A 20941-nucleotide genomic window follows, 5' to 3' on the forward strand; every position below is an offset into this window, starting at 1 on the left:
TCTTCAAATAATCCCAGAGCGGCAGCGGCAAAAATATAAAAAAAAACATGTTCTGATTCTAAGCATAGTGACCAAGAAATCAGAACTCCTCTGAATAAATGTGGTGTTGGAAATGTTTTTCCTAACTCACTTTGTTCTGAATAATACACATTGGAGCTCCATGTCCCCGGGGTAAGGAATTGAAAGGTCGTTGGGCGAAAGGGTGTTTGGCAGCATAGACGTGACTGAACGAATGTGCTGAAACATGGAAATCATAGAATAATAGCCATGTTGTTTTACCTCACACCGCTGCATCGCACTGTAAGTAAGCGCTTCCCCACTGTCTGTGATCCAGTTTACATTAATTAAAGTTCTCACCTTACAAGATGACACACACATGACATTAGCTGTCTGTTTATTCCAACCTTTAACGGATATGTTTTTTTTTTTTTTTCCAGGATGTATTTTCCTACTGATAACATTCGACACAGGTTAATTTATACTGATGAGACTTATCACTGATACCAACCAGGAGTGCAGTTTGTCTTCTTTAACCTGCTAACACTTGCAGGTGTTGCTGTCAGAACAATAGCAGCAATGTCATCCGCGCTGTCAGAGGCCTGCGGCACGTCCACGCCTCGTATGATCGGCTTTGCTTCCGGCCTCAAAGAACTGTTCCACAAATCAGTTTAGGGTTGATCTAGCATCCGTCACGTTACCTTATAGCCAGCAAATCTTGTTTATATCTTCTCAGTGGGCAGTGTGCCGCCGAATACCAATGTTTCCAGTTAGTGGTTTAACAGTGGCATCTTCCAAATGATTTAAGAAGTTCCTCAAATGTTTACAAATCATTAATTGTTTTGGATGTTTGATCTCTCCCTCATTGTGAAGTCAGATCTGAGTTAATTATGCTAATCTCCAAATACCGTGTTCGCCGTTTTTTGTTCGTTTGTTTGTTTTTTGCGACTAAAGGAATATGCCTCCTCTGAACTGTTACACGGAGAGAGAGAGAGAGTAAAGATAAACATAAATAATTTAGAAAGAAAAGAGATTTCACTTTAAGCTTGAAAAGTAATCGCTTTGACTTGCTGTGCATGATACCTTTTGTGCCCGCGTAGGTCTGACTCTTTCCTATTCTTAAATACACATCCCACTCAATTCTCAGCTCCTTTTTTAGACAGCCGTCTTCTTCTGGGGATTTAGGAGTCCTCACGTCAGCCTCCTGGTGTTAAAGCTGCCTGTATGTGCATGCGACTTTGGACATTACCTGGGAACGATTGCTCATCTAAGAAGCTCAATTGTTATTCTCTTTTGGGATTTGTTTTTTAATACAAGGATATATCTACTGCCCAAAAACATATATACATTTTAAAAGGTATTATTATTATTATTATTATTATTATTATTATTATTATTATTATTATTATTTTAATAAATTCATATTTTAACTTGCATTGGGCATTGCTTTGAAAATGTTTTTCATATTTTACAAAACACTAGAAGAGAAAATGTTAAAATTGAAAGACATACATGTTATATGCACTTCAAAAAATCACATTTCATCACTTCCAAATTGACAAGTTTCATATGCCAGTGTGTGGCATTTCAAATATCTAATTTTCTTTCAATTACCCCCAAATATAAATGTATTATGGTAACACGAAACTGAATCTAGAATATTGGTTTCATTAATAAACTAGATACTTTCATTTATTAATGTAATTCTTTTTGCTGTCGGGGTTGGGAATTACCCAATATGCTTACTGCAGTATACTCAAGTATTTGAAAGCGTCTCTCATCACAGTGAGTGCCAGAAGGCATGACAGGGAAAGCAGCCAAACTATTCAGTACACCACTTTCACTTTGGGGTCTGACAGGGAGAATCCAATCATCTTAGAGGCAACAACAGGGACGCACTGGGGGATCGTCTCGAAGTACTATTGAACATTCATGCATTGGGGCAACACCTGCTGCAAGCCCTTAACTAGAGCTGACAGGTGTTTCTGAAAAGGAAAAGTGTCTCCATTTTGTTTTTGTTTGTTTCTGGGCCTTCCAGCAGTTTTGTGGCCTTCGGATAGAAAATGAAAGTGCTAAACAGCAGTCACGTGTGTGTATCAAACATGTAATACACTTATCTCCCCAAACCCTCTAATTGCTAGATTACAATTAAAGTGTTAGTTCATCTTTCGGTGATGTATACCTGAACCGCTGTTTATTCCCTGTCAAAACAGCCTTGTAGGACTAATATGAAACAACTTAAACTTTATTATGCGCGGTAATTGAATGCTATAAAACAAAAACACAACAACATTGAACAAGCAGCCGCCACACACGTCAGGAGGCCAGAGCACCCGGGCTCTCGCTGCACAAAACAAACTCTTCGTTGTTGCTTGTTCGGGAGCGACATTGAAAAACATGAAAAGAGATATCTGGATTAGCATAGTAATTTGCTTTTCAAAGTTAGAGCATTTCCAATCAATTATAAATGGTCATCCAGTCTGTTTGGCTTCAGAAGGGTATACAGTTACGGCATTTGTTAATCTTGTCCAAAGAATTTTATCTGGTCCATTCAGAGAAAGTGGGATCTTTGTGGACCTAATTCCATCGAACTCTCCCTCTATATCACTCTCTCGTGGTCTATTTATACATGTCTGTCTATCTCGCTATCTGACTGAGTGTCAATCAGTCAAACTGTCCTCAAATACGCACTTTAACGGCAGATAATATATTTCAATCATTTGGTTATTCAAGCTCTTTACACAGCAGATTTAATTAGGATTGCAGCCGAGTTTAAAATAAAACTGCTTTTCAAACAGACTTCCACCTTATTAAAAAAAAAAAGATGAAAAACTCTCTAGACAGAAAGAAACACGCTTAAACGAGGAAATTGTAGGAACTAGTAAAGTCAATTAAACCTAAAACAGTTAACGCTAACATAAAAGAAATGTAATCAACTTTAATTGCCATCAAGGGAGGAATATACAGAAACAATATGGGTGTGTATTTCATAACACATTATCTGCAACACTGTATTATTTAAACATTTTCCATTTAATTGTTTTATAAATGTATTGCTCCTTGGTATAATCTCAAAACGCTTCAGAAATTATGAAAAAAAAGGATTGTGCTGTTGCATTCTTATGCCCACATTATTATTTGTGTGTGTGTGTGTGTTTAGAAAAGCATATATTCAAGTTAGACTGTATTTTTATTGTTTAGTTTTAAAGTTGTAGTTACCAAGTCTCTATTACCTGGTATAATAGATTCAATAAAATAAACAAAGCAACATAATTATCTTTAATTGTTCAAATTGCTTCTAAATTGTTTAAATTTATACTGTTGTATTCTGTTCTGATTTTTGGCAAATGTTTTTGTTTTATCTTTTGATACAAATCAGTTTGCCTCTAATTGAATCATGAATGAATAACTGATCAAGTCTTCAGTATTATTCATATAAACTCCAGTCTGCTACAGTGTTTGAATTGAATTGTCACCCAACATGTGAAGATTGAGATATTTCAAAGTATTCAAGTGATAATCTGTAGCACATTGGAAAGGTCAGAAGGGTCCCTTCCTCCTTCCATATCTCTTTCTTTCCTTTCTCTTTTTTCTGACTTTCCAAACAATCTCCTGCGAGTCAAAAAGAGGGGAAACACGCGTGTTGAATGCTTCCCCTGAAAACTAGTCTGCTCCAAAATTATACAATAATAATAGGACATATGAATCTCACATTCATTAATTAATCATACATTGGTGGAACGTGTACCAACATGTAGAGGTAATTTTCCACCACAGCAGGGACTGCTGTGCGACAAAATAAAGAAGAGAGTTTAGGTGGTGAAATCCGGGGGGTGCGTGAGTCCTGTCATGCGTCGGCCCATGTGGACCGGAGAGAGAGCACTGCACATGCCGGGGAATTCACGCTGCAGCATAGCAATGCTTCACAGCCCCGCTCCCCAGGGCCTACACAGATATCTCCTCAACTGAGCAACCCGGCATCAAACAGAGAGGGTTGAAAAAATATAAAATAAAACAGATCCCTCTTTCTTCAATCTGGGCCAGCCTCCCCCTCAGGGATTTCAATGCCCTCAAGGTTTGCTAACTCATGAGAATAGATATTGCAGTAATTAACCACATCCAGAGAAGCAACCACACAACAATGCGCCGATATCTGAAGGTGAGGGTTTAGATCTGTAATCCGGCGAGGTTTTCAGGATGGGATATAGTCGTTCGGTGTGAGGGACATTCTCTCCCAATTTAATCATCATTATCACCCATGCATTGTAGCAGGATAATACAGACCCACAGTAAAACCAAATTGAACCTAGCTCCCTACCTCCGCGTGCAAAAATAAATACAGCGTCTTCATTTAATGGGCCGTTCGCGAGGCTGTTCCCTGTGAGCCTGCAAACATCACTGCATCAGTCACAGAAGTGCAGCAGTGGGCTGATGCACTGAGCAAAAATAATATTGTGGATTAACAAGCATGGGGCGGTTTTTCCTTTCACATCGTTGCCAGTTAATTCATTTTGCACTCCATAACCTCTGGGGAGAAAATAAATAAATTCATAAATTATCTTGTTTTTTTTAATGTTTTGGTGTTTCTGTTAAATTATTCCAGCTGTGCATTATGTAATTGTGTGTGTGTGTGTGTGTGTGTGTGTGTGTGTGTGTATATATATATATATATATATATAATGTAAATATGGTGGTGGGCTCCATAAATAGGCAAAAACAAACAGAAGCCCGAAGCCGCATACACTTCTTCCAGGTCCCTCTCTACATACAAACATTAACAGAAGACAACAAAATCACATACAATTCAAAATACATTCCCAGTCCATAAGTAAAAGGTAAATTACTAATTTCTTCTCTGTTTCTCTTCAATGTCTCACTCTCACACTCAACTCTCCTCCTCAATGCTACGCCCCAACCACAAGGCATGCTTGCTTCCTGCCGTTATGCATTCCACAGCAATGATTTATCCCACAAGGATTTTGGGGGATATAGTGCCTTGCAGGGTGGCCATTTTGTGTGTGTGTGTGTGTGTGTGTGTGTGTATGTATATGAGAGAGAGAGCACAATCTTTTTTTTCTGCCATACTCTTCTTGTTCCATTTATTTGCTGAGTTGTGAATGTATTGATTTGAGAGATCACCCATAATTCTCTCAGACGATGGAGAGAAGCTGTCTGGTTGCTTCTCTCTGTTTCCGACTTCCCATATTCGGTTTGGTTCCCCTCCAGCAAGCATCCTATCTCTTACTAATTCTCCCGGTGGGTCATGTCCCAGGACAGCACACATTAACCTTACTTTAATGGCGTCTCATATAACATCTCTGTTTTGGTGGATGTATATTTTCAGGCAATTTGTGCTGCTAGTGCTTCTGCTCACTGCAGAACACGCTGGCCTATGACACAGAATTTTATTGCATATTGCACCAGCGTACACTTTTTAAATGATGTGGCAGTGCAGGGTTTTAAACAGGGAGAGAAGTACGGCATGGCCCACATCAAAGACACGGTGGCTATGCGCTGCTTCAACATTTTGTGCCGAGAAGCGGTTCTGTCAATTAACCTGAGGCCTGTTAACCCTCAGTGAGGGAAACCTCATTAATAACCACCAGACTGGAGGTCCTCTCAATATAGCGCAGGTACCAAGCAAGGGGCACAGTCATGTCCAGTTGAAAGTAGAAGGGTTATGCTTTTTACTTCCAAAGGAGGCACTGTCGATTAAACCTGGTGGAACCACGAGTTTGATTTCTACACTTTGAGTGATTTCAGTTTTATATGCCATAAATGAGTCCCAATGTATGTTAAACTGTTAACTTACGATGTATGTGGAAATGTTAAAACCGCAGGTATTAAGTCCGACAGGTACCGTTTGTGTTTTGCATGGGATTCTCCATATGTGCTTAATGTTCATAATTAAGTTTTACCAGTTCTGGCAAAACAGTGTGGGGGGGTGGTAGCAGCACTGTGACATATTGCGGCCTGCTATGAAAAAAATCGATTTTAATTTGCATTACTGCAGTTGTACTTAACAACGATGGCATATTATCTTTTTTCTGCCTTTTTTTTTTTTTTTAGTAACGTTTTACATTATATTGTAATAAACAAAAGCAAATAACTGACTACAGCTGCAGTCTTGGAGCATTTAATAGAATGAATTGCAGTGTAATTATATAATTGAACTAATTATGGTGCTGGATCAATTAACAGTTTTTTTCCCTGCTTTTAAAGAAAAAGGCTGTGCATTACATTACACAAAAAACGTATTGTTTTAAATTTAGAAATCAATAAACAGGTGTTAAACAATTTCTCCCTCACTCATGTAAAGTAGACTTTTCTATTATTTTTTAATGGCATAAACTGGTGAAGGTAGCAAACCACATATGATATTTTAAATGTGGCAAATCAAGATGATTATATTGGTGTTTCTATTTGCAATATAGTTTCCTTAAAGGGTTATTCCATAAAAAAATACAAATACAAATATTGTAACTGTTTATGTCCAAACCTTGTAGTAAACCCAATACCTATTGAATAATACGTTCCAATATTTATTTATTTAAATGTACAATACATTAAACAGCAAATCCTAAATGTAACATTGAACAACAGGGTGATTACCCAGTTTTTCAATTGCATATAATAATCCACTCATTCTGCATTCTAAAACCCTTCAATGAAACTGTTCAATTGCATCTCATTTCTGGCTAACCACTACTTCCACATTTGTGATCCTTTTGTAACAGGTTAAAATTAATAATCTGTGCTTTTTGGTTTGAAAATGTTTCCTCTTACTGACGTGAGCTCTGTCTTGGTTTTGCTGCTTCATTGTTAAAGAATCTTCACCGCTATGTCAATCCTATTTTGAAAAGAGAGCCAAAAAATAAACGGCGCACAATTGACTCTGACACCTCCCAGCTTCTGTTTCTGTCCGCTTCATTTGTGCTGCTTTCTCTCTTCTTCAGCCCCTCCTCTAGAAAGATCTTTGCGGGGAGGGTGATGATACAGATAATACATTGATCATGGGTTGTTGGTGTGAGATTTCTTTTTTGCTGCACAGCTGCATAACCCTTCTAATTGTTTGTCTCTATATCTCATTTCCACGTGTAGAAAATTAGCAAAGCAAGCAGTTCTCGAAAATGGGCATGACAACCTTATAGAGATGGATGTATTCACTCCACCATGTCATGATGGCGGTTATGGGGATGGGTATGTTCCTCTAAGTGTTCACATGATACTAGCTGTTGATGTGTTTATAGCCATAACTGAGCCCAGGAACACAGTTACACAAGGTGGAGAGATGTTTATTTTTATTTTTATTATTTTTCTTCAGGAGGGGAGGGCAAAGCTTATTTCTCTGCATTGTTTTCCAGCCCTAGTTATTGTTTTAGTGCTCTCCGATCCCCCACTTGAGAATTAGCCTACATGGCATAGCAGCGAAGAGAAGTTTCCACTTCTAATTGGCTAATTGGTTTGTCACGTGTAATAGCTGGTCAAATGAAGTGCACACAAGTTGCTACACACACTCCCAAAATAGAGAGGTGCATTTGTTTATTTATTTATTTATTTATTTGTTAATGTGTTAATGCTTTTGTATCATTAACGGCTAAATCTACAGCACTGGACTTCAGCTATGCCTCCAACTTATGCAGAGCAGGGCAGTGGCTAAAACTAGCTGTTTTTTTATTAGTTGTCTTTCTGTTATTTAAGTCACTCTCTCTAATAGCTGTTTTATCATGTAATTGCACGTGCCACATAGTTAATTTTATAATAATCACTCGCAATGTCAATCACACAAGTGCCAGACCATTTAGACGATTACACATTTTAAAGGCTCAGGGTGAAGTTATAACCAAAATTGATGTAAACGATCTTCTAATTGGTTGTCAGCTCTCAAAGTTATTCTGAACTGGCTGTTTCTTAAACAGTGAAGTTTGCAGAGTGAAGAGTATAGTGAAAATTATTTCAAGTTAAATGCACTGGTGCAATAACCCTGTTTAAAGTGATGCGTATATGTAGATAGTTATCTTAAGTGTAGGAAGGGAATGTCTAGGTTTCAGTTTTATAACCCAGTTCTGTCAGTCTATATCTGCTATTTGCAAACAGTTTTATTTATATATTTATTTATAGAGGTAAAGCAAGAGACAAACACACAGAGAGAGAGTTGAGGCTGTAGGAACACTATAGATATTTCATTTTTTTTAAACAAAAAGGCTCTTCCAGTAAATTACTTTTAAAAGACTAGTATTTTGTATATATTGATTGTTTAAAGAGTAACAATGTCTTCAAAATAGTTAATTAATGACTTAATTTTTGCACATTCTACACATGTACATATACACTGACTCTTAATCTTGCACCGAAATGCATTTAAAATATAGCATTTAACAGCTATTTATATTATTTATTTCTGCACCACATTTTGGATATATTAGTTTGGTAGTAAATTGTTTTAGTCAAGCTAAAATGTAGTGTAAGAGAAATGATTTCCCTTCTTTATGTTATGGTCTTTTAATGGTAAAGTAAGGTGAATTAAAAGCTCAGTGGTATAATATATCACAGCTAGAATCATTCTTGTTTGTTACATTGTTTAATGTCCTGATAGTTGATTTGTTCCTGTTTGAAAAAGGAATGCTGTTTTTGAGAATTGCTTAACTTTGCGCTTTTTATTTTTTTATTTTGTGATGTTTCTTTGCAAATCAAAAGAAACGTGATCAAATAATAATAAATAAATTAAATTAGCTGACTTTGAATTCGGTGCCCACCATACATTTTTATAAGGGAATTAACTTCTCTACAAAAAAAAAAAAAAAAAAAATCAAAGCATATCTCCAAAGGTTTAAAGTGCTAAGTAATCAAATTGATGGTTTTAATAACGGTGGTTTTATTTTGCAGCCGTTATTCATCCCTGGAGAACCCTACTAGAGCTTTAGACCTGCAATCCCCTGTCAAAACTGTTAATTTTGAATTAGGGGATCAGGTTTAATTGTCCAGACCTTACTTTTAACCCAGAACGTTAAGCTATTAGAGCCGGGGTGATGGAATAGAAAAGCAACCACCAAGGTTTTAATTCATCAACAGTGCTTTTTCACAGGGGTAAGAAAGTTAATAGAAAGCGGCCAACTAATGCATTCGATTTAAAATAGCTGACCTCGTTAATTATCATAGGTATAATAGTCTATTAGTCAATCATAGTTGCGCCAAAGGACAACCAGGGATTTTCTTTAAGACTAAATAAAGCCACTAGCGCTGGTCTCTGCTGTTGTCATTTGTAATTGGTGTAAACGAGTCGATTTGCGAGGCAGTTTTGTTTTTTGTGCTTGTGTATAATAAAAAGGAAAATGTATCTGGATTTGATTCTAACGCTGTTGTGTTTTTATTTTGGGGGGTTGTTTTGCAGGCACTTTCTCTTTAAGACAGGCACAGGCACGACCCCTCTCTTCAGCACAGCCACTCCAGGCTACACCATGGCCACTGGAGCAGTCTACTCGCCGCCGACCCGCCCCCTGCCCAGAAACACCCTCTCCAGAAGTGCATTTAAGTTCAAGAAGTCCTCCAAGTACTGCTCCTGGAGGTGCACTGCCCTCAGCGCGGTCGGCGTCTCCGTGTTGCTATCAATCCTTCTCTCCTACTGCATAGGTAACTACACTCCTCTATTCCTTCTTTGAGAAAAAAAGATCAAAGCGCCAGGGATGATAAACTTGACCAAAAAAATGTAATAAAAATTATATGAATGCATGTCTATGGTTAATTAAACCGCACACACAAATTATTAATCTTTATAGTTTCTACTTTGAGCTTGTGGTTTATTAAGTGGTGGCTATGCATTAAAATAGCATGAGCACAAGATCTAAAAACATGTGCACTAATTAAAATCAAACTCATGATCCCCACCCCATCTTATGACCAAAACCAAATCAAATCATATGTCCGCCCTCTGAATTTGCAATTTGCACACCTGTGTCCTATTGTGTTTTGATTTGAGGAACGGTCCAAATTTTGATTTGGACTGGATCTATGTCAGTCTAGGGCTCCATAACATTAGAACAACTGTGGTGATGTAATTAAGCCCAAACACTGAATTAGCAATCTTGGTCCGATGGCATTAAGTGTTTCTTCCACCTGCCAATTGCAGATAAGTTAGGAGTTGAAAATACCTGTATCAAATGGAATCCATCAAAATTATAACTTGGCTTCTGGGTCAAAGTTTTGACATAATTATGTTTACATTTATTTTCCATTAGTCACGACTTCATCTTCCAAGATGTATAAGATCAGTAAATCTAAGTCAGGCAGTGATAATGTTTTTTTTGTAGCTTGAAAACACAAGAGAACATCCGAAATATAAAAGCGTTAGCATTCCTTTGGTGTTGTGTTCTTGTTGTGCTAAATTACACACTCCACTCGAGTTAACATCTTGACTGCATGCCCTGACTTTTGTTTTGTTTTGTTTTGACTAAATGTGTGTGGGAGAACACAGTGGACACAGCTGATACGGAGGGAATATGAGTCAATGAGTATGCGAAACTGACAGTGTTGCACAAGATTATTTTGTCTTGTGTGCCTCGGTTTACTTTGATAGGTGTTATCTGCAGGGTTGGAGAGATAGGGGCTTGGGTTGCTGCTATGGCATCTCGCTAAAGTGCATACAGTAGTGCTAAACCACTGTAGACAGACAGCCGTGAAAACACGATGCCATGAAAAGACTGAAAGCCGAGGAACGGAGTGGTACAAAGCTGTCTGGAGTCATTGTTAAAATTATTCTCTACTTGCGGCAATGAAGGCAGCTTGTATAAACAGGCTCACTTACCGATAACATCTTCACAGCTTACTGCGGCTAAAATGTTTTCACCTCAGCTGGAAAGTATACATAGGGTTTAGAGCACCTTCCCAGGGGAAACATGAATGCAAGAAGGTTTTTGCCTTTTTTTTTTTTTATGATGCGAGTCAAAGCCAACTCTCTGGTAACCTTTAGTGTCTGGCCTGGAAAGATAAAAAAGATAAAGGAGATTTATTGCCTCCAACTTTTCTCGCACAATCAGCGATATATATCTTTGTAAACCAAAAGGATGAGAGAGAATGAAAACAATGTATTTTTGGGATGATAATTGTAGCTGCTGTTGTTAATAGAGAGATCTAATCTACGTATTTGTTTTTGTATACATTTCTTTAATAGTCTTGTTAATATTGATATGTATCCTTTGAGGCAGGGTGAAAAGGTGAAATGATTACAGGAATTTAGACAGAGTTAATATCTGGCAAGCTAATATGTAATTCTCCAGGCGGTTTACATATAGGGCATTGAATTACTTTGCAGGGAAAACACATGACAGAATGATTTCAAAATACAAGGAGAGAAAACAAGAGGAAGGACAAAACCGAGATGCTCACAAAAAGCTAAACAAGCCCAGGGATCTTTTGAGATATCAACTCATTACGTTTTGTCCTTTTTTTTTTTTTTCTGGCTATTCCACCCTGGTGACGTATCCTGAGATCTCTTCTGAGCATCTTGTCTCCAGTCCAACTGCTTTCAGCTCTAGGGTCTTTAAGAGTGAAAATTACTTTTACTAACACATTAGTATCTGTTACCATGCATGTCTTAAATCCCCCTTTATTTGAGGAAGAAATGGAGCAACATTTCATAATGGAAGCCAAAACTACTCATCGCACGCTTTCCACTTGCATATGAACCCAGCAGGATACTTAAGAGAAACTAATTTATGGAAAAATATGGAATCCTAATCACAACACAGCCCTGTAGGGGACAAATATTACTATGCAGCTTTAGATGCACATGCTTTTATCTTAAATTCCTATTTTGGTAACACTCCAGCAATTCTTATCAAACCTCATTATCTTCCTTTAATAAATCCTTATACTTCTTTGGTGTACAATTCTCTGACTCTGTATATTGGAAATGAAAGGCCAGTAGTCCATGTTAACTATTCATGAAGAAAGAATATTCACATAAAAGATTTTGGTGAAGAAGAACAAAATGAGGGGGTTGCAACTCTGGCAATACAGCATTAATTAACATGACCCTGTTTCAGTCTTCATTTCCTTCTTTTTTTGTTTTTTTCGTTCATCAAAGCACAATTGCTTTTTTATCACGCTCTCCCTCCCTCTCTCTCTCTTGCTCATCATTGGCGTTTTATATCCGTTGCTGCTATGTTGAGGTTACTTCAAGTTGAGAGGCCTTGTTCGCTGAGTACGTTTTCTATACAAGTATAAAAGACATTTTAATAATCCCTACGTTTAAAGACAGTAGGTGAACTCCTTTCCCTCCAAAACCTGGATTCCATTTTCAGCATGTCCCCGAGTCTGAGAAAATGGTGAAAACTGGGATTTATAGCTGCAGTTCACTTCCATCATTTGTAAACATGGGTGGAGGGGATTGTTGGGTTCTGAATGTGCACATTCCCGACGTGTGAAGACTTCTTATGGACGTCTGTGCAGAGCTCCTCTCCACGCACTCATCTTCCGAAGAGAAATGTTATTTCAATTCTTCAGAGCCACTGATTTTCTTTTCAATTTTGTATATATTTTTGTAGTAATAATGCAGCTGGGTAGGTTCCTGGCTCTTCAATTCCAACATTTCATTGAATGCACACTAAGAGTCCCTGTTACTGAAGTGCTTCTGTGCTAAGTAAATACACAAAGGCCTTTCTTGGCAATACTTGTCTCAATTAGGGATGCTTCCCTGTTTTTCTGTTGTTGTTTTTTTCTCGTTTTTTTTCTCGTTTTTTTATCCTTGCTCTGGGACACCTGGCAAGCCAGCATCCTGCCTTAAATTTAAACTCCACGACTCCAGCTGCTTTTCAGACGCCTGTGCTGTCCTCTTCCCCTTTCTTCTCTCTGAACACACGCACCTGTCAGGAGAGGTGGGGGGGAATCTCTCCCTGTGGGAAAACAAAATATCAAACTGAGAGGGGCACCTTAAACCAGAAAAACAGCCACACACAAACCTGGCCTAGTTTTCGTACAGATTCATGTTGGTGATATACTTTGTATTCTTATTATGATACTACTTTCAGATAAGGCTTTTGCTCAGTAAGTGCCATTTTTTATGATAAAATACTGCCAGGATACCAAGGTAGATTTTATATGGAACAAAAGTCATTATTTACAAAAAAGTCTTATACTAATACTGAGGGTGAAAGAGATTTTCACATTGTTATGCATCCAGTTGCGTTTGTTCACCGTGACAAGCCGGGTGCCGCACAGCTTCCTATTATGGCTTCTCTGCGGAAGATTATTTGCTGTTGTCGCTTTGTTTCTGCAAAGATTCCTCGAGATTGAATGCAAGGAAGTAAGGTGTGGGAATTGGCTTCCTTATCGCCATTTTCTTCCCACAGCTATTTTTAGAAGTCGTTAGCATTGCCAAATAAAATAGAGATTCAGAATACATGTAAATTCATTGTATGCCAGACGTTAGATGAAAGATGAATATAAAAAATGACATGTTTAGAAGTAGTCCAGAAAGGTGAACTCTTTCCTGTTTATCTGTGGTTTGAGTTCTGACCGTGGTTTGTCTGGTTCTGAATTGCAGTTTCGGCAAGTGAATTGTTTTCCTTTTTTTTTTCTTCTTCACAAAGCAGTTTATCACATATCAGCTGATGAATCAAAATGAGTGAAGCCGAAATCCGCGATAAGAATGTAGACAGAAGTCCACATATTAGGAAAAACACCACCACAATTAGAGATAATTGGCTCTGTATTTGGCAGTGCCAGTGGAGAGACAAACGAAATGTGCGTGGGCTGTGAAAGACAATCCAAGGCTTCAGAGAGGACTTTAATAAAGGTCAAAGCAAACTGTAAAGGAAAGATGTCCAATTTGAAATTTCCTCACAGCTTCTGGTATTAGAAGTGCTGTGTCTACACTTCTGAAGTTTCTTAAGATGCTTGTTAATAACATGTTCGCACTAAAATTGCCATATTTGTCTTTCCTTCCCCTATATCAATATGGCGCGCATCACAGTTTGTTTATTGGGAGGCCAGAGAGATAGCTGCATCCGTTTTCTGCCTTTTTATAACTTGATTGGGAACGACTGGTTTTATAATACATGTTTCTGGCCTCAATTTTATGACACGTTAGTTTCCTTGCTTTCTGTGTATACCCATAAGCACATTATATAGTTATGGTTTTGTTAGTTTTTTTGTTTGTCTTTTTCTTTTCAATTCACCAGCATGTCAAACTCAGATTAAAATGTGAGGCTCTGCAAATATATCTAAACAATATCTACCTCGCCCCTCTGGAAGTCTTTCCTTTATCCCATTCTTCTTAGTTTTATAAATTATAATTGTTATCTCTCCATTACAGCAGGGTTCTTGCTGGTTGAAAAACCCCTCCCCCTGCCCTGAAAATCTTTGAGGGGTGATATTTAATCAGATTGGAGTCGGGGTGCAGGGCTGTGTATAGTTTGTGTACCTGAGTACCTAAATTACAATGATTGCAACTCAACAGTTTTCCCGAGTTAAAATCAGAATCCCACTGTTTGGCTTCGGATACCTTTTTGAGCTAGTGTTGTTTTTTATTCAGTACACTTAATTTATTCGTAATATATTTCAGTTCTTGCCAAGCAACACACTCTCTAATTTCATTATGTTCCTCTTGTGGCAGTGCAGCTCGCAGAAAAGCAGCATTTTCATTTGATATTTGACCTCCATCTTTGTGTAAGAGTTCATATGCCTGTGGGTCAATTTGTTTCTTTTAATTTAGGTTTTACTAACCAATGCCACACTAACAATATGAACAATTATTTTCATATATATATATATATATATATATATATATATATTTTTTTTTTTTTTGCATTGCTACCTTTTTTCTTTCTAATTACACTAAGAGTTGCACATCCACCAATAAGCAACAATCGTATTATCGAGCCCATGATGTAGACAGAAGACATGCCTCTGCAACACCGGCTGGCAGGATTTCTGCTGTTTTCACACTTAAGAGTCTGCACTGTAGGATTGATGCTGCTCTCACTGACAACACCGCTGAGCTCATGAGCCACAGCTGCAAAAATACAAAGCTGGGGATGGCATGGCCAAGCCCACTCAACCCTGGCAGCTCTCAGCCAGTCGCTGGCATTAGCTATTTTCTGTGCCGTTGGATTTGTTTTCATGGCATTCTCGTTCGCACTAGGGTTCAGACATCCACTTATTGAATTCTCTCATTATTGAGACCTTACGATATATGATTACGGTTCTCTTAGTTGCAGTTATCACCAACCCCTATTATTTGCTCATGACTGAAGTTTTTGTGTTGCCGGTTGCCGGGTATACTTTTAATACACACGGCTTACTCCCTTCTAGAGTACTACAGTCTCCTGTGACCCATCCTAAACCACTGTAAGATATTTTTTTTTTGCTTCTCCTTGCTGAACAGAAGTGTCACTACACTTGGTTAACTCCACTCAATGCAGAAAACATGGCATTACTTTCCTTTAATGAGGCTGTGAGAGAGTGTATGAAGAGGAGAAAAGAGAGAGAAAGAGGGAGTGTGCTTTCTTTTCCTGTAAGAGGGAGACTGCCCACGTGAAGAGGAGCATAAAGTCAAACCGCAGAGTCTAGACCACAGTTGGGTGTGTGGCGGGAAGAGGCTGGACTGTTCTTCAGTCAGCCCTTTTAATTGGGCCGCTGTATTCCTGCATTTACCATAGTCAGGTTGGGTTTCTCTTTTACCAGGAATAGGCCACTCAACATGTATTTTATTTGGTGTGATCAAGACTGGTGCATTCAGTATGTGCACACAAGGTTTTTATTTATTTATTTTTGAATTATTTTCTGTGTGTGTAAAACAGACACTGGTTGAATCCCTAAATAGCCCCTATTGGGTTGAATGTCTATATTGAAGACACATAATTAGTTAAAAAAGAAAACAGAATCTGACCCTCTCTGTCCCTGTGAATCTGTGGATTGCTACTTATCATTTATGCTACTTCCATCAGCGAGAGGCCCAAGCTTGTGTCAGATTCCTAAATGCAGTCAGAGCTCCCTTCTTTGTGTGTGTGTGTGTCTGTGTGTGTGTTTGTTTAATACCACAGGCAGTACCCTATATGATAACCTCATATCAAACAAAAAACAATGAGGTGTTCATTTACACCCTGCAGCTGTATTAAGCCTAAGATTAGACAATATCAGTGCCAAAAACACTGACTTCCAGATCCTTCCGAGCTTGCCCTTTCAAGAAGCCAACACCTTTTGTGTCCAGGATGAGATCCAGCTTCCAGCTCTCACTTCTCTTGAATATGTACTGTTATTGATGAAAGCAGCTGCATATTTATCACCTTGCATAATGTGCCTTAAACAGTATGCAGTGGAGAGAGTAGTATTGATTTTAAGCTGTAATGTGAAAGGCTAAATTGTAAATGCGTATTGCATGAACTTTATTATCACTTTGGAATTAAATAATAGCTGTGCAATTGAGAGCAAGCACCTTGCGCACGATGAAAAAAAATGATCTCTCGGCCAGTCTCATGGCGAGCAGAGATTTGCATTGCAGAAGGCCAGTAAGTTCAAATAAAATTGCCTTGCGGTATTTCTTTTAGAAGTCAAAACTTTCCTCAAAGCAGAGGGAAAATGTCTTCAACATAAATTTCGGTTTCTTCCATTTCTCTTCACTGTTTTGCAGTTGACTTATATTGGAGTGTATTTCAAGTAAATCTGTCAAGAAAACCCTGAAAGTGCTACATTTACTCTTTCAAGATGTGCCTTTTTTGGTGTTTTATTATTTAGAACTCGCACTCCATGAAGATTTTCTGTTTCCTAGTCTTAAGTCAAAATAACCTTATTAAGTCATGTTTTTTCCATTTCCCCCTATAGCAATGCATCTATTTGGCCTCAATTGGCAGCTGCAAGAGACTGAAAACTACACTTTTGAAAATGGGCAGGTGAAATCTGAGGCCACGCCGACCAATGCAGTAACAGTGTTAACAGCTGACAATGGTAAGAAACAATACGGCTGCTTTTTAACAAGCATCCTGTTTTTTTTCAGGAAATATTTCTACCCCTCCACCCTGACATCAAAATAACTCATTTCAGAATAATATGACTGGCTCCAGCTCACGCCACTGTAAACTATGCAAAGGATATTAAATGTTAATTATGAGGGGTTGTGTGGACTCGCAAACACAGTCACAGAGGTCACTCCAGTTTCTGGGGGGGAATTGTTAAATGAGAACCAAGTATAGCTCCTGCAGACCAGTTTACCAGCTCATCTGAAAGAGTGTGGGTTGACCACTGTTCTATATTTTTGTATATAGAATATACACCGATCAGCCATAACATTATGACCACTGACAGGTGAAGTGAATAACACTGATAATCTCGTTATCATGGCACCTGTCAGTGGGTGGGATATATTAGGCAGCAAGTGAACATTTTATCCTCAAAGTTGATGTGTTAGAAGCAGGACAAATGGGCAGCGTAAGGATCTGAGCGACTTTGACAAGGGCCACATTGTGATGGCTAGACGACTGGGTCAGAGCATCTCCAAAACTGCAGCTCTTGTGGGCTGTTCCCAGTCTGCAGTGGTCAGTACCTATCAAAAGTGGTCCAAGGAAGGAAAAGCAGTGAACCGGCGACAGGGTCATGGGCGGCCAAGGCTCATTGATGCACGTGGGGAGCGAAGGCTGGCCCGTGTGGTCCGATCCAACAGACGAGCTACTGTAGCTCAAATTGCTGAAAAAGTGAATGCTGGTTCTGATAGAAAGGTGTCAGAACACACAGTGCATCGCAGTTTGTTGCGTATGGGGCTGCGTAGCCACAGACCAGTCAAGGTGCCCATGCTGACCCCTGTCCACTGCCGAAAGTACCTACAATGGGCACGTGAGCATCAGAACTGGACCACGGAGCAATGGAAGAAGGTGGCCTGGTCTGATGAATCACGAGTTCAAGGTGTTGACTTGGCCTCCAAATTCCCCAGATCTCAATCCAATCGAGCATCTGTGGGATGTGCTGGACAAACAAGTCCAATCCATGGAGGCCCCACCTCGCAACTTACAGGACTTAAAGGATCTGCTGCTAACGTCTTGGTGCCAGATACCACAGCACACCTTCAGAGGTCTAGTGGAGTCCATGCCTCGACGGGTCAGGGCTGTTTTGGCGGCAAAAGGGGGACCTACACAATATTAGGCAGGTGGTCAGAATGTTATGGCTGATCGGTGTATATATTCTTAGCCAACACCATATCATATACATTTTACAACAGATCTGAAATCCACATTTTCAATACCTTAAAAACACTTGATTAAATTGCCTTTTGAATTGCATTAGGGTTAAAATACCTTTTTTATCTAACATGCACCCAATACAGACTGGAAGTCTATTCCATCAAGTACATTAAGTACTAGATAACAAGAAATACAAAAAATAAAACCACTATCACTGCTGTACAATCCCTTGGGCAATTCCTTGGGTAAACAGTCTATTGTACAAACTGATGCTATTTAAAATCCTCACAGGCAGAGCTAATGTAATTGTTCAAAGGACAGATATGGCCACGTCAAGCTCATCAAGTCCCTTACCGTTTTGTACCCTGTTTTCTTCAGTTACAAGCCCGTGTTGGTGGTGTTATTTAACTGCATCTGATAATGGTTATAGACTTATTTCGGTTGACATATATTTTAATAGGATTTTCATTAAAAACTATTTTGGCCCTTGTTTTCATTCCGCTTTATTATCCCTCATAATGTGCATCGTAACTGAACAAGACACAGCCGAAGCAGCCACTGTGTTAAATTAAGAGGTCTCTGCAAATGTGTTTAAGACAGACAGCTGCAATAACATTAGTTGTGAAGAAAGCCACAAGTAAATGGCCTCTCATATATGCTGATGTAATTTTAAATCCTCATAAGCAGCACTAATTAAGATGTCAGGAAGCAGGATAAGGCTGTTTACAGGCAATCAATACAGGCCTTTCTCTTCCTTGAGTTAACCTTGGCTGCATACCTCCCATTATGAATTGTCTTAAGTGACAGCAAACATCTCCATCTACAAACATCCACCCCTGCAGGATTATCCCTCGCAGTAAACACTGGTTTCTTTTATTATTTTTGTTTATGAATACTCACCTTTGAAATGGACAAAGCTGACCTACAAGCATTCAGCCTTTCTAAGCTACCAAGAGAAAAGTAATCACTTAGTGCACTCACTTTGAAATTGTGGGATAGGCATTATTTTTGCAGTACCGTGATGGTTAAACAAGTCCAGCTCTAGGTCAATGAGCATTGAAGCATTCTCTTATATTTCACATGTGGTTGCTAAGAGCGCTATCCTAACAAAACAACAATAACAAGGTTTATGAAAGGAGGAGTGTAAATATCTGGATGGCCGGAGCTTAAACACTCATTTTACAACAATATCGATCATGACTAACAATAAATCACGTGTATTGCTTACATTTATGCCTGTTTTTTGTATTACTGTGGGAGGGGGTAACAAAAGAAATAACATTTGAAATAGTATGCCAAAACTCCTAATACACAAACTATTTATTCCATTTTATTTGTGATTTATAAAATCAATAATGTATTCATTAGTGTCCTTATTTCTGTTTTTTTAAACTGTAATATGATCAGATGTCCTATATTAGTATTTTTCTTTAAAGGACTGGATAGTTTGTAGTTTTCCCAGCTTTTCCATTTTGAAAAACATGAATGAATGTAAAATATTTGAACATGCTTAAAAAAAAATGAATTATTCATAAAAATAATAAAGGCATGTCTGCTGAAAACAAAAGAAGTTTAATATCTTGGTACTGTTGTAGCATACAGCAGTGAAGTGTAAGAAATACATATGTGGTACTGCATGTGGCAATAAATCTAAACACAGTTAATGTAGTAACTTCTTAGAGCAGAAACAACCCCCTGCCTTTGATCAAATTTCAGTGGGTGTAATCTGTCAGACTGGACCAAAGTGAAAGAACTGAGTCGAGGTCAAGTGTTTGGGATTGACTCGAGAAGCAATGGGAAACGCTTGTACTTGGAACCAGGAATGGATTAGACCACTCAGAGGCCGTATCCCCAGACACATGTGCTACTCTGTCTAATTAAAGTGATGAAGCGGAAATTTCTTACTTACACTCAGGGTGAGACTACCCTTGATTTGTACATTAGTCTGTGGGACCTCTTTATTCATTTATCATTTATCACTTATTGTGTCGGGGAAAGTAATGCATTTGATTTATTGTTATTATTTGTGTTATTATTATTCCGAGACCGACCGATATATATATCATGTTCATAACTTGCAAAGTGAAATTAAATGAATAATAAATATTTTATATATTTGCACCTCTGGAGTGTTGCTCGGAAGCTGGAAGCGGACTGAATTTAACTCGGGCACGTTATGTTGCCTTTTCCTGCTAGGAATGGCATAGTTGATTACTTTCTCAGTTTCCTTCTTATTTGGTTAGACCGGTGAGACTCATTTTGGCTCCCTGAGAGTCACAGCGCTGTAAGTTTTATAGTCATCAAGAGCTCAGGTGGAACCCAAAGCCCAACCATGGCTCTCCGGGATCTGGGGTGGGTAAGACTATGTGAAAATAACAGCACATTAGCACCCGTCTGTCGGTCGTTGGAAATACATAATGGATTAGTCATTTCCAAGTTCACCCCATGGGTCCCACAGATCAAAAAGATGTAGTTTTATTCCAGTGGAGAAGGATATGTCAAAACGTCACAATTGTGGCAACTGGTTAAAAAAAAATGCAAAGCAAGAATTTGACAAAAAATATCTAAAATATATTGTAGGTCAATATATACTTACTACTACTACTACTACTACTACTAATACTACTACTACTAATAATAATAATAATAATAATAATAAAAGTAATAACTTTGTAGTAGGATTTGAATAATGTGATTGATTTATCTACATGTTTCATTCTATATTTTCTAGCAAATTTTTATTGAATTCTTCATATTATTTCTGTGGAGGAATGTTC

The 20941-nt window shown here is 38.3% G+C and overlaps 1 protein-coding gene across 9 annotated transcripts in view; it reads left to right on the forward strand.

Annotated features, from left to right (window-relative positions):
- The window catches only part of LOC136764272 (teneurin-3), a 267776-nt gene that overhangs the window by 176757 nt on the left and 70078 nt on the right, over positions 1-20941 (forward strand). For 5 of the 9 annotated variants that reach the window (XM_066718152.1, XM_066718154.1, XM_066718158.1 and 2 more), the window contains 3 exons: positions 7099-7197; positions 9389-9627; positions 16816-16938. In XM_066718152.1, the coding sequence (XP_066574249.1) occupies positions 7099-7197; positions 9389-9627; positions 16816-16938 (461 nt within the window). The remainder of the gene's footprint in view (positions 1-7098; positions 7198-9388; positions 9628-16815; positions 16939-20941) is intronic. The other 4 variants (XM_066718155.1, XM_066718159.1, XM_066718160.1 and 1 more) reach the window with 1 other exon arrangement.

The sequence above is a fragment of the Amia ocellicauda genome, chromosome 12 (genome assembly GCF_036373705.1).
Source record: "Amia ocellicauda isolate fAmiCal2 chromosome 12, fAmiCal2.hap1, whole genome shotgun sequence".
NCBI classification, from domain to species: domain Eukaryota; kingdom Metazoa; phylum Chordata; class Actinopteri; order Amiiformes; family Amiidae; genus Amia; species Amia ocellicauda.